The sequence below is a fragment of the Narcine bancroftii genome, chromosome 9 (genome assembly GCF_036971445.1).
Source record: "Narcine bancroftii isolate sNarBan1 chromosome 9, sNarBan1.hap1, whole genome shotgun sequence".
NCBI classification, from domain to species: domain Eukaryota; kingdom Metazoa; phylum Chordata; class Chondrichthyes; order Torpediniformes; family Narcinidae; genus Narcine; species Narcine bancroftii.
Genome location: NC_091477.1, coordinates 56,389,615 through 56,404,783, shown reverse-complemented (window position 1 = coordinate 56,404,783; position 15,169 = coordinate 56,389,615). Strand labels below are relative to the sequence as shown.

At 41.7% G+C, this 15,169-nt stretch overlaps 1 protein-coding gene across 5 annotated transcripts in view; it reads left to right on the top strand.

Annotated features, from left to right (window-relative positions):
• LOC138743666 (matrin-3-like) overlaps window positions 1-14,272 on the top strand; it is a 63,181-nt gene extending 48,909 nt beyond the window's left edge. For all 5 annotated transcript variants that reach the window (XM_069899224.1, XM_069899228.1, XM_069899223.1 and 2 more), the window contains 2 exons: window positions 3,667-3,788; window positions 11,280-14,272. In XM_069899224.1, the coding sequence (XP_069755325.1) occupies window positions 3,667-3,788; window positions 11,280-11,345 (188 nt within the window). In that variant the 3' untranslated portion in view covers window positions 11,346-14,272. The remainder of the gene's footprint in view (window positions 1-3,666; window positions 3,789-11,279) is intronic.
• The last annotated feature ends 897 nt before the right edge of the window (window positions 14,273-15,169 follow it).

Sequence of the window (15,169 nt, the reverse complement as noted above, 5' to 3'; positions counted from 1 at the left end):
GAAAAAAATAGTTAAGTTGTTCCAAAATATTTTATATTTGAAGGAATAAGACACTTATAATATTGTAAATGGAGTATCATTAGGTTATATCTATGCTGCACTATTTCTAAGGTCATAAATGCTTCATAAGAAAGTATTCTGTGTGGCTAAGAATTGCTTGGTGTTTCAAGTGTTATGTAACAAAGACTTTGTGGATCTGCAGCATCAGCTTGTATGTAACCCACCAGATAGTTCAGTTTACTATTCATTTAATTTTTATAGTTAATTTTCTGTACTTTCACATTATTATAATGATCTTTGTTCATGAACCACAAAATCTTTTGGACTGCTCTGTTCATAACTGCATCTTGAGGAAGTCCAAAATAGATTATCTCCAGTTTGCCTGTATTGAAATCCATTTACCACAGTTTTGTCCTTATCAGTTTTTCTTTGTCAATACAGACATATAACCATATAACAATTACTGTACAGAAACAGGCCATCTTGGTCTCTCTGAACTGTACCGATCTAAGTGATCTCCTCTAGTCCTACCTACCTGCACTTTGCCAATAACCCTCCCAAACCCCTCTCATCCATATACCTATCCAACTTTTCCTTAAATGACAAAATTGACTTTGCTGCGACCACCTCTTCCAGAAGATCATTCCTCTCAGCCACCACTCTCTGAGTGAAGAAGAGCCCCCTCATTTTACTTCTAAACTTTTCCCCCCTAACTCTTAACTTGTGACCTCTTGTTTGAATCTCATCTACCCTCAAGGGGAAGAACCTATTCACATCTACTCTATCTATTCCTCTCATTAGCTTAAGTACAATCAAATTTCCCCCTTAACCTTCTACGCTCCAATAAATAAAGACCTAATCTACTCAATCTTTCTGAAATCCAGGCAACATTTTAGTAATTCTTCTCTGCATCCTCTCTACCTTACTGATATCCTTCCTATAATTTGGTGACCAGAACTGTACACAATATTCTAAGTTTGGCCTCACCAATGCCTTGAATAGTCTCAACTTCACTTCCAAACTCCTATATTCTATGCTTTGATTTATAAAGGCCAGCATACCAAAAGCTTTCTTCACCACTCAATCTACATGAGATTGCATCTTCAAAGAATGATGAACCATTATTCCAAGATTTTTCTGTTCCTCTGCATTCCTCAGTGCCCTCCCCTTCACTGCGTACGTCCTGTTTTGATTATTTTTTTCCAAAATTAAGCACTCGCACATATCTACATTAAACTCCATCTACCACCTTTCAGCCTACTCTTCTAAACAGTCCAAATCCTTCTGCAGTCCCCAAAAACCATCCTCACTATCCACAACTTCCCCCCATCTTTTTATCATCTGCATATTTACTAATCCAGTTTACCACTGCATCATACAAATCATTAATGTAAATGACAAATAACAAGAGACCCAATACCGATCCCTGAGGCACATCACTTGTTACCGGCCTCCATCCTGACAGTCAGTTATCCACCATGACTCTCTGGTATCTACCTTCTTGCCACTGTTGAACCCATTTGACTATCTCAAAATTAATACCTAGCACTTGAACCTTACCAACCTTCCATGTGGAACTTTATCAAAGGGCTTACTGAAATTCATATAGACTACATCTACTGCTCTACCCTCATCAACATTCCTAATCACCTCAAAAAAATCAACAAGATTTGTCAAACATGACCTTCCACGCACAAACCTATGTTGAGTATTCCTCATTAGACCCTGTTTCTCTAGTTACTTATAGATAGTATCTCTAAGAATACTTTCCATTAGCTTACCGACCACCAACGTCAAACTTACAGGCCTATAATTGCCAGTCTTACTCCTTGAACCCTTTTTAAATAAAGGAACCATGTGTATGATATGCCAATATGCCCCTCTCTTATGACTTTTGAAAAATCACTGTCAGAGCCTCCGCTATTTCTTCCCTAACTTCTCTCAAGGTCCTGGGGAAAATCCCACCGGGACTTACCCACCTTTATATGCTTCAGAAGCTCCAATACCCCCTCATTTCTGATCCCTACATTTTCCATAATTACGCCTTTTGCTTCCCTTATCCTGCACTATTCAATATCCTTCTCCCTAGTGGAAACTGAAGAAAAGAAATTGTTTTAATATCTCCCCCATCTCATTTGGCTCCGCACACTATTGTCCCCTCTGATTCGCTAAAGGCCCAATTTTATCCTTCACTCTCCTTTTGCTATTTATATATTTGTAAAAACCCTTATGATTTATTTTCACCCTGTTTGCTATAGCCACCTCGTACCTTTTCGCTTTCCTAATTTCTTTCTTGATTCTTTTTAGAATCAATGTATTTTCCAAGCATCTTGTTTACACTTTGTTTCTTATATTTAATGTTGGCCTCCCTTTTTATTCGAATCAAATTTCTAATTTCCCTTGAAAACCATGGCTCTCTCAAACTTGTGGCTCTGCCTTTTATCCTAACAGGAACATAAAGATTCTGATCCCTCAAAAATCTCACCTTTAAAAGACCTCCAATTCTCCTCTATATCCTTTGCATAAAACAAATTATCCCAATCCACTCTTCACAAATCCTTTCTCATCTCTTCAAATCTGGCTTTTCCCCACTCAAAAACCTCAATCTTCGGACCAGACCTATCTCTTTCCATAATTATATTGAAACTAATGGTACTATGATCACTGGATCCAAAGTGCTCCCCAATACATACCTCTGTCACATGACCTATCTCGTTCCCCAACAGGAGATCCAACATTGCCTCTTTAGTCGGTACCTCAACATATCGCTGCAAAAAAACTATCCTGCATATATTTTACAAATCTAATCCATCCAGGCCTTTCACAGAATTTGTTTCCCAATGAATATTAGGAAAATTAAAATCCCCCACTAACATAACCCTGTGCTTAATACAAATATCTGCTATTCCCTTACACATTTGCTCCTCTATTTCTCGTTCCCCACTAGGTGGTCTATAATACATCCCTATAAGTGTAACTTCTCCTTTCCCATTTCTTAATTCCACCCATACTGCCTCCCTTGACGAGCCCTCCAATCTATCTCGCCTAAGCACCGCTGTAATATTTTCCCTGACAAGCAATGCTACACCACCACCCCCTTACCCCTCCAATTCTATCACACCTAAAGCAGTGAAATCCACACCTTCAGCTTGTCCACCTTCCTTACAATACTCCTAGCATTAAAGTAAATGCATTTCAGGGATTTTTGTCCCTATCTTTTATTTCTTTCTATCTTCTCCCCTCCATTACTGTACTGATCATTTTCCTTCTCAATCACCTGTCTACCACCCCCTGTTAAAGAACCTTCTAAAGTTATAAACTTTTTTCTTGAGAAAGATCAGTGACTAACTGAAGGAAAATGCTTGAAAAAGACAACCATACTGCTAGTTTCATCTGTTGTCTTGCAAGGCATCAAATTCATTCAATTTTAAAGTTTTCATTTTTATTCCTCTTCTTTAAAATTAGCATCTTGCATTTTTGGATACTTACAAATACTTAATGTTTCTGGCAATTTCCAGAAGATCAATGTAGTTTCTGCTTGTATGCGTGCAGCGTTGGCTATGGGCACCATCATCTGGGGCTATGGCTATGGACACCATACAGCTTCTGTTCTAGTAGGGAAACTGAACAGTCAGAAAGATTATGATACACTGTGCTTTCTTTCAGGATTAGATTATGTGGTTCCAAAAGCAGGCTTCTTCTGCAAACTGTGCTGTATCTTCTGTACAAGTGAGGAGAAAGCAAAGCAGACTCATTGTGGCACCATTGAACATTACCAGAGATTTAAGGTAAGTGTTTTCAGATGAGAAGGTTTGGCTGTCCTTCTGCATGTATCTCTTTCTCTTTTTTTGAAAAGGTCTCTTGCAGTTTTTGTATTCATAATTAGCAATACGCCCTGAGACATAGTATATGGATCAGTTTGGGTTTTCAGTGGTGCAGCTGAGAGAAATAAATTAGTAATCTCAGGATGTGAAGCACTGCAATCTTGGATTGCACTGATGTTCCTGAGAGCCCCTTGAGGAAGGCTGCACAAGTATAGAGAAAGAAGGCAGTCAAATATTGTCATTGTCATCAGCTGATGTAACTGAAGTTAAACAGGAGAGTCTGCAGGTGTTGCGTTCAAGTGCAATACACAAAAGCGCAGGAGAAATTAAAGAACTGAGAAATAGCAATGGCACAAAGAGGGTGATGTGGACATGGCAAATTAATTGCCAAATCAAAAATGAAAAACAAAAGAGAAGAAAGATTTAATTAAGAGGGTACAAATAAAATGTTAGAATGCAAAATTTATCTTTCTAGTCTTATGTAGCAACCTGATATGAGAAGGCACACACACAGTATTTACTTTCTGGCCATATGGAGAGATTAATCATTATCAGTTAGCCTAGTGGTTAGCATAACACTATTTCAGCGACAGCGACCTGGGTTCGAATGTCCACTGTCTATAAGAAGTTTGTATGTTCTCTCCGTGGGTTTCCTCCGAATTCTCTGGTCTCCTCCTACATTCCAAAGAAGAATGGGTCATACAGGTGTATTTGGGCAGTATGGGCTCATGGCTGGAAGGACCTTATTGAGCTGTATCTCTAAATTAAATGAAAAATTAAAAGCTGCTTGCTTTGAAAACTTGCTTTTATTGTAAATAAGTATACAAAACAGCAACTAAATAAATAAAAGTCACACAGAGCCTGTGTGCTGCCTAATTTATGAAGCTGCTGGAGAATAATGCACAATGGTCAGCAAACTGGTGAGTTTACAAAGCCTTTGGTATTTAATATCTACATGGCAGATTGATCAGGAAACTAAAAAGTACATCTGATCTCTGGGGAAGTTGCTCAGAAGGAGAAAATGAATAGTTACAAACCAGTAATAGTTCCCTTGTTTGACATGATGCAAACAAACTAAATCATCCTGTCCCTTAATAGCTACCCACCGAGTATTACCCTGGGCAGGTGTCACTATTTCCCTTTTTACAGGATGGTACCACCCATACCTTTTGTGTAGCATTCTCTGGCTCGGGAATGGGGGTGGCTCAGAAATGGGGGGGCAATGACTGTTTTTCCTCTGGAATGGGCTATAGTTCAGAAGCATGAAGAAGTCGGTGGAAAGGTGTACCTCCCTTCAAAGGGCGATGATTCAAATTGTCAACTGCCTGCTGCAGCCAGCACATGGCACCACCCATTCAGGATCCCCAGTGGTGTTAACAAACTAATTTGTTCCTTCAGTAAGCCATTCATTCGTTCAACTAACCCGGAAGCCTGTGGGTAATAAGGAATATGGTGGACCCATAAAATACTGTTGTCAGCTGCCCAATCACAGATTGCCTTCCCGGAGAAGTGCGAGGCATTATCAGACTGAATTTCTTCTGGTACATCATAACGAGAAATTAAGTGGTTTAGTCCTTGGATAGTGCTAGCTTGGTCAGCCGTCTTGGTGGGAAAAGCAAAATCCAGGCCTGAAAAAGTGTCAACCATTACTAGGACGTAATGTTTACCCATACAGTCTGGCATAGCGAGCTCCCCGTCTTATTCGGCCATGCGGACCAGGAGGAACGGTGCGGGACTTCGCAAGCTGACATGCTGGGCACGTACGCGCGACCATGCAGACGTCGTCCTGATGGACGGGTAAGGCATGTGTATGGGCCCACATAGCTGATCCCTTCTCCCCCAAATGGCCACTCTGTTCGTGTGCCCATCGAGCCAGGGGGATAGTATCGGCAAGGCTGATAGTGGCAAGCTGATCTGCTACTGCATTATGTTGTGCCATGTTCGTCGTCGCATTGGTATGGGCATCAATGTGATATATGGCTATCTCACGATGATGGGAAGCATCCCACAACAGCTGCCACAACTGTTTGCCCCATACTGGGCGGTCATGTATCAGCCAGTCATTCTTTTGCCAATCAGGCATCCATATCACTAGTCCATTAGCCACAGCCCAGGAATCAGTAAACAAGCGAAGAGGGTGATCATGGGGGTCTAGTGGTAAAGTGACCGCCTTCAGCTCAGCATATTGACTGGAGCCACCATCCCCCTCCTCCAATAAATGAGTTCCTGACCTGGGATGGTATGCCACTGCCTTCCACTTCTGCTTTCCTTGCACCCAACGGCTGCTACCATCAGTAAACCAGGCATCCTCTTGTTCTGCTGGAGTGAGCGAATCATATGGTTTAGCCCACTGAACTGGTGAAGGGGGCAGGGGAGGGGGCAAGGTGGGTTCAACGTCCTCATGACAAGACAGAAGATCAGCCACCTGTTCGTGTATGCGGCCCACCCCTTCAGGTCCTCTGATTGCACGACTCTGAATATATCACTTCCATTTAACAATAGAAGACTGCTGAGCCTGCCCGATCTTTAGATTAGCGTCATTAGCCAGGACCCAGTTTATTAATGGAAGTGCAGGTCATAATTGAACATCTGCATTGCCTGTCATTCTTTCAGTCTCCAGCAGGGCCCAGTAACAGGCTAGTAACAATTGTTCAAAAGCAGAATAACGAGTGGCAGCCTCGGGTATGGTACGTGACCAGAATCCCAGTGGGACTCGGCGGCCCTCTTGTTTCTGCCAGAGGCTCCAGGATGCCACATCATCAGTAACGGAGACATGTAGTTCGTAGGGGGTATCTGGGATGCGGGGAGCAATGGGCAGGGCCTGAAGAATAGCCTGCTTGGCGGACTGGAACGCCCTTTTCTGATCGTCACCCCATACAAAGTCTGTTTTATTTCGGGTAACCTTATATAGAGGACGTAAAAGCAATGCCAAGTGTGGAATATGGCGTCGCCAGTATCCCAATAACCCCAGGAAACGCTGGGTCTCTTTTTTGTTAGTAGGAGTGGCCAAGACTGCGATCTTTTTGCGAACTTTATCGGGAACCATCTGTTCTCCAGCATGCCACTGAATTCCAAGGAAGATAACTGTCTGGGACGGACCCTGTACCTTGGCGGGGTTAATGGGCCACCCTCTTTGCATCAGGGTATCTTGGACACTCTCCATATCTTCCTGTACCATCTCTTCCGTGGCCCCTTGGATCACCACATCATCAATATAATGGTGAATTGAGAGGGAAGGCGATACTGTCACCGTCTCCAAATCATGGGCAATTAGGCTGTGGCAAATAGTGGGAAAGTGTACATAGCCCTGAGGGAGGCGGGTGAAGGTATACTGGCGCCCCCTTCCAGGTAAACGCGAACTGATCCTGTGAGACCTCGTCTATAAGAATATTAATGACAGCATACCATGTTCCTGAGTTCCCAGTAGCAATGTTTTCAATAAGGGTAACAATGTCTGGAATTACCGAAGCCAGTGGTGGGGCATGTTTGTTCAAAAAACGATTGTCAACTGTCATTCTCCAGGAGCCACCTGGCTTCTGGACTGGCCAAACAGGGCTATTAAAGGGTGACGTTGCGGGCCTTCTTCTTGCAGAGCATCGATGGTGGCAGTGATCTCTTCCTGCCCCCCAGGGAGGCGATATTGTGGAATACATACTGGTTTTTGGGGGGGGGGGAGGCATCATCACAGGATCCCACTTAGCCCCACCCACCACTAATCTTTTAGTAATAGTCCGAATTCCAAATGCAAATCCCCCTTGGCTAGTATTAAGGGCCGTACCGGCCAACATATTAATACCCAGAATACACTCATCAGTGGCAGCCACCAGGGATTGTAACCCATATAGGGGAAGGGCCATCACCCACTGTGGCGCGGACTTTTATTTCCTTCGCCAGGGTGATCGCTCCTCCCATCCCCTCTTCGAAATGTTGGTCCAGTCCAGAGGTCAGGGTTACCCGGATTCACCGAGTGCTCCTCACCGGTATCGACCAAGGCCAAATATTGGCGGTCATTACCCCCACCCCAATGGACTGTTAACGGTATGTAGGGCCGTGGGTCCCCGTGTATCCGCTGTATCTCAATGGAGTAGACACGGGGGCCCTGCCCACACCCTCATGCTTTAGTAGGGTTCGGGGGCTTCCAGGCCCACATGCCACTATTATCCATAAGAGCCTTTTTAACCATTTGTTGAATCTTATCACGGATAACTGGAGCAAGAGAAGCTGGCTCAGTGGGAGCAGAAGGCACAGCTGGGACAGGAGGACTCAACAGCTGGGGAAGATGTTCCCCTGCCTTCCTCTTATAAAGGGCATAAAGGACTGCAGTAGATTTCCCATCAATATCACTTTTAGGTACGCCTAACTTTAACAAGGTCAGAAAAAGGTCCTTTCTTGTCAGTCCGTTATGAGCAGGAGCCCCTCTCTTTTCATCCTGTTTGTCTGATGTAACCTGGGTTGTACATGAGTGGATTTTACCTCCCAACTCTAATTCTCTAATCCCAGTTAAGGCGTGCATAGGCTTAGACACAGGGTGCCCAATTAGCGGGCTAGTTACGGACAGAACCAGTCCCCGTACAGTGGGTTGGACAGAACGAACCAATCTGATATGCATTCCAGCTGTGAATATCTCTTCATCAGGGCTACCCCCATGTACCCACAGCCTCAAACGCCCTGCATACAAGGCAGAGGCCAGGGCCTGCTGACAAATTACTGCTATACCCTCCTCTGGGGTGCCCCAATTGTTCTGTAAATGTAAATCCCAATCTACTGGTGACGGGTATACTCGTAGCAGGGCATCCCCTAAGGTGGCAAGTAAGTAATCCACCTCTCTTCCTCTACCCCACAGCTCAGCAGTGACTCGGATATCAGTAGTCAATGTTCCTAATCCCAACAATTCCTCAGGGGTTAAATATACATTACCCCCTCCTTGATCCCAAACACACAGGAGCCAGGCTGCCAGAGTTTCTCCCGCCTTTTGCCTAAATCGATCTCCAATGGCAGCCAGGCTCTTTTATAGAGAAGTCACGTATCATTGACTGCTCTTGACCTCTGCTCCCACTTTGGCCCACAGGGTCCTTTGTCCAGTGGACGGGACGAGGCCTAGGCCTTCCCATAGAGGGGGTGGGCCATTGAGCATAAGCAGGAGTTCGGGTACCTTCCCTTGGGTCCTCTAGTGAGATCAGGGGAATCATCTACCTCTTCAATCTCGTCAGTTACTTGCCAGCCCTCTCCCTCTCTGTCTGTTTGTAAAATCTGCTGCCTTACAGGGCGGGCGTGAACAGCAGGTGGAGAGGGTACTATGTTAGGCACATGCTGAGGAGTATCTGCATTATTACCATTGTCATCATTCCAGATATTCCCGTCCCATTCATCAATTACAGCAGGATCATCGCCATTCCTTATAATGGCACGAATACGATGTGGATCGGGTTCTACTCCATGCCTTTCTTTATCTGCACAGAGCTGCTGCCGGAGTTTAATATTACGGCAAATCATCTGGATGTGCTTATCTTCCCATTCTTTGGCTCGGTCCTGACTGGTGCGAACAATCTCACTCATCATGGAACAGCGTTGTCGCAGGGCTTCTAGCTCCTCCTCTAGTTGCTCTTTCTTACGTTGAGATTCTACTTCTCGCTGAACTGATTCTACTTCACACTGAACAGAGTGGCGTAAGGCTGTAGCCAGCAGCCAAAAACCGTCCGTCAGCGTCCCCTTTTTAACAGGAAATTTACTTTCTCGAAGGAGGGTGGCAACCCGCTCTCCCAGAGGTGCACTTGATGGATCTAACTTTTCATCCCAACTGAGGGGTGGTCCCAACAAAGACAGGGTATTGCCCAACATGCCAAACCCATCGTCTTTGGAAGTCCATCCCAGAATCAAGAACTGCTCAGGGCTCACCTCTTTCGGCAAAACATCTTGAGACCAACCCTGCTCGCAGCGCCAATTGTCTTGGGTAAACTTGTACTTCTCACTTTGTTCGTTTTAGATTGGTCACAGTGTTCGAGCTAACGAAAGAAAATAGACACCCATACCGAGAGCAGTTCAGTTTATACAAGTTTATACAAGAGATGGCAGCCTGAGTGGAAGGGGGTGGTTAGGGCAGCACAATTCAGGTGGTTTTAAATCTGAAATCCAGAAAATTCCAAAATTCGGGACATACTGTCACCCAAGGGTTCTGGATAAAGGATTGTGCACCTGTAATATAAATATTATTCATAAATTGTGGAGTCTCAGATGTTTTAGTAATTCATTGATCATTCAGCTGTCTCACTGACCATTGGAAGTGTTCCTTAGACTGGTGGTTTTGGCTCTAAAACTTCTGTATCACTTTCCCAATGGGAGTAGCTGGAAGTTGCTGCCTGCTAAGGATAAAGGTCCTCACTGATTTTAAAAGCCCCCTTTTAAGCAATGATCCTGGTCATTCACATCAAAGGAGAATGGATCCCCAGTGATCTTCTCTACTGCTTTTGTGGTTGTGTGGATTGACCTCCATTTGGATGATTTATGGCACCATAACACACTGATGCAGCCGGCCAGAACTCTCTCGATAGAGCTCCTGTAGAAAGTTGACATGATGGTGGCCGGTAGCTTTGCCTGCCTCAGTCTTCTCAGGATGTGCAGTTGCTGTTGTGCCTTCCTGACAAGGGAAGAGATGTGTGTCCAGGATAGGTCACTACTTAAGTGGACTGCAAGGAGCTTGGTGCTCTCCACTCTACTACAGAGTTGTTGATAAGAGGTGGAGGATGGCCATTCCTGGTCTTCCTGAAGTCCACAGTAATTTCCTTTGTCTTGTCCACGTTGAGACTCGGGTTGTTATTCTCGGACCATTTCACAAGATTTTCCACCTCTTCTCTATAGTGTGACATGGTTGTTGCTGATGAGGCCAGTTTCTGTTTCATCTGCAAACTTGATGACTATTGGAGCTGGATCTGGTATGGCAGTTGTTGGTCAGTAGCATGGACAAGAGAGGACTGAGTTAGTGCTCAGTGTGATGGTGCTTGATGTTTTGCTGCCACCTGGTCAGAATCCAATTACAGAGAAGGATTGAGTGCCAGCAAGGACAGTTTCTCCACCAGCCTCTGGGCTATGATTGTATTAAACCCTGAGGTGAAGTTGATGAACAGCAGCCTGGCAGATGAGGTGTTGTTCTCCAGGTGATTCAGGATGGAGTGGAGGAACCAAGCTATAACATCATTGGTGGAATGGTTCTATCTGTAGGTAAATTGAAATGGGTCTATTGTGTGTGCTTTATATTATCCATTACCAGGCAATCAAAGCATTTTGAAACGTTGGAGGTCCAATGTGAGGCCTATTAAGGATCCCTACGTCAGAAAGGATTTAACTATAATTATCAATGATTGTCATTGGCAACCAAATACAAGCTACAATCATGATTTATTTTTTGTGTGTGACGAGATCATGTTGCTGTTTAACAGTTTTTATTTTGCATTTTTAAAGAAAGCACTGGACAAGCAAGCCATGGAGTACTGGAAAGAAAAACAGCAGCAAATTCTTCCAGAGTGACTGAACAACTATCGACCGATGAGAAGCGTATTTCCAGAATTTCTGAAGATGCTGAACTTTAGCCCTGAATGCAGTCTTTAGTTATTTAAAACTGGAAACATTACATGAGTCTTGTGTTCTAATGTTCAAAAACTGTGTGCAAAATATGTTTTGAAACATTGACGATATGTTACAACTTTTCATGGTTATTTTAAAGCTTTGTTAAATGTTTTCCCACTTGCAGCAGGCTACCTATTCTGACAGCTATGAAATCCAGTTATCGATGGCTAAATCTGATGTTCAATAGTACCTTGAACATTTCTTGCTGAGTTTTGTTCTTGTCATTGCTTGCATTGTTTTTAATCTTCCACACCAAAGGCATGATTTGCCTTCAATGGTAGACAAATTAAGGTTCAAAATCTTTTTGAAGAGTGGTCTTAGACCATCACAAAATTAACCTAGTGCATCAAAACTTTTCACTTTTTTTCTGTTTAAATGCCTGAAATTTGTTTGTGAGAGATAAACTTTATAATCACTCATTGAAGCATTGTAACCAATACCATTGGAGTAAATAAAGTGTTATTTGTGGGGGGGGGGGGGGGATTTTAAGAGTGAAATGAGAATAAATGAAAGGTTAAAAGAAAGTGAATCTTATCCACCATTGTTCCTTACTGATCAAATTTGAAATTGGAGATTGGTTATGTTTTTAACCATAAATATGGATTTTGTCATCTGGGTTTATGATACATTAGACCAACACTGAAATCCATCCATCTCAAACCAAACTATGTACATTTTTAAGAAGTTTCTTTGAGTGTGAGTGCATTGTAAAAATGTGCCACGTATTGTGTTTTCTTATGAATACATGTATTCATAAATTTATTTAGTCATGTCTCCTTTAAACATAGCCATCATGGATACTGATCCTAAAATAAAATGTCAGTGTACAAGTGGATTTGAATTTGATAATTTAACCACCCCATTCCTCCCTTTCTACCATAGATTAGCGTGAATTGTGAAAATTGATTTCCCCTGCCCAAAAATATTTTGTGTAAACAATTTACTATTTTATTTTTGCAAGCATATTGAAGAACCATATTCAATTTGTGTATAGTTAAGTTTCAGATACAGCTAAAGTTAAAGCCTGCAATGTGTTTTCCAAATATTACTTGTATGAATTGTGTTTATACAAAAAAATGTACAACTCTTCATGAGTTTTATCAGCTAACATGGAAAGATATCACAGAAATAATAATTATGGAGGTTTTAATTGGCAAAGTATTTTTCAAGCTTACTGCTGTATTCATTTTAAAATTACGTGGGGCACTGTAGTTTCCATGAATTTGTTGAGTCTTAAGGTGGCATATGGAGGCTCGACATATCTGGATGAACTAACCAACTAATTCCTAATACAAGAATTTAAAAAAATTGTATTTTGAAAGACCCCAGTAGTTTTTACAATTCTAGACCGCTCTGGACTTGTGATACTGTTCACACCTCTTGAATGGTCACTCCATTTGGCTTGTCCAGATCTTGTACCTTAATCATATCATACAGTGAAATATTTGAAGGATGTGCATGGTGAAATCAGGACATCCATACAATGTAACTGCTTTAGGGAGTTTAGATATTTAGATCTTACCTGCATGAAAGCCCACAGATCTGGAATGGTGGGTTACATTGCTGAGTTTATTCCCACTGTTGTCTGTCTGTGCTCCATCCATTATAAGTATAATCTTTCAAAATGGATAATTAACAGGCACAAATTGCAAAGGTTGCTTCAGATCAGGAATTTTATCCGAAGTCCTATAAAGTGAAATCTAATTTTAGATACTTGTGTTAATTATGTCATGTGTGGGCTCAAAGGTCACAGTGTAAATTTTTGCACTTATTTTAAAGCTATTTGAAAATTTTTGGTATTAAGGAAACAACATTCCATGAAAATCCAAACAACATAACTATTTCACAGCATTGGACTATTGGAAAATTCATTTTTCTTTAATTGCAAGCTTTCTAATGGAGTATCTAGATGAAATTAACCCATAGATGTTTTACTCCATTTGGAACATATAACAGTGGCAAAATGACTATTTCAAAGAACTGTTCCAAAAGCTATGGATTATTGTGTTTTGCAGCTAAGATGTCACAGATAAAATGAGGTTTCTGTCTCGCTGTCCAGAATTGATGTGAAGTAACTTGTTATTTTCAGTTTGCCTCAGAGTCAAAACCAGATCTTTGTCTTCATTCGCACTTGAACTCAAATTCTTGCTTTTGTGTTTCTTAAAACAAGCATGCTTGTCTTCTAGAACTAAGAGTGTACTTAGTAGACTTCTGAGATGGTGTTGGTATTTAAAGTATTCAAACATTAAATCATTGCCAATTACAAATGTGATGTATTGTTTAAATCTGTGGTCTTTAGTACAGATATTGTTTTGTATTCTGTTTAAACATAGTTCCTTGATTTTGATCTATAATGAACCAAATGCAATACAAAGAAGCCTTGGTAGATCACTTGCCTTCCAAACATGGGTTCAGAATTGATGTGCAGGATTACCACTACGATCACTAGCGTAGGGGGAAGCTTTCCCACTTGTGCAGCTTGTGGTAGAACAAAATTTCTGTTTGGGCATGATAGATGGCTCCTGCAGAAAGTACTTTCCACATAGAAAATAGCTGTGGTGGATGCTGTAATAAGCAGAAATCCTTCCTGGACAAAATAGTTTTAAAAAAAAAAGTGAATTGGCTTCCTTTAATTTCTTGTTTGATTGTAGTGTTTAAAATTGTTTGCTTTTAAACCATTTCTTCAACATGCTTTAAATGATAAAATGTGAAATAGTTGGTTTATTTTGTTTGTTTAAAATTGTGCTGTTGAGAAGGTTGGCTGGAATTGAGAGCCTGTTATACCTGAACACTACACAATAAAAACTTTTATATTGCAATTGGTGAAAGATGCTGTTCAAAGAATCAATTCCTTCATTGTTTTAAGTAGTCATATATTAAGCAATGTGCCAAAACTTGAACTGCTGAGAAAAGAAAGAATTTGGGAAATATATTTACCGGTATAATAAAACACCCACAATCCCTCTACCAGCTATTAACTTGGTTCCACATTCTTGTACTGAATAGAATGTGAATTTGAGTGCCACTCCAGAATTTGAATAATCCACGCTGCTATTTTAATGCAGTAGTGAGTGATTGCTGTATTGTTGGAGTCAAAACATCAGAACCCAATTACATTGGAAGGTCATCAACCTGATATAGTTGATTGCTTTCTTCATCTCTCGATCAAGGGTGGCCAAAACCTTTTTTGGTTGTGGGCCACATACAGGAAAAAAAAACCAGGAGTCATGGGTCAAACAATATTAAACCCAGCAGTTTTCATCCAGTTACACTGCAAGAAAAACTTTAGACCAGAAAACCCCTATGCCATTGAAAATTCATTTTCTAACAAAATAGCTAAAAATTCTACTGAACAGTTTAACTGTTAACATTACCAGAATATTGATGTGCTACAGCACACAAAATGGGCCATTTGGCCCTTCTAGACTGTGCTGACTACCACTCCGCTAGCCCCATTGACCTGCTCCCATTCCATACCCCTTCAGACCTTTCCGGTCCATGTATCCAATCTATTAAAACTCAAAATGGAGCTCGCGTTCACATCAGATGGCAGCTCGTTCCACACTGAAGAACTTTCCCGTCATGTTCCCCTTTCAGCTTGAAACTGACCTCTCGTATTTATCTCCCCCAATCTAAGTGGAAAAATTCTAGTATACCTCTCATAATTTTGTAAATCTATCAAATCTCCCCTCATTCTTTACTCCAAGGAATAAAATCCTAACCTG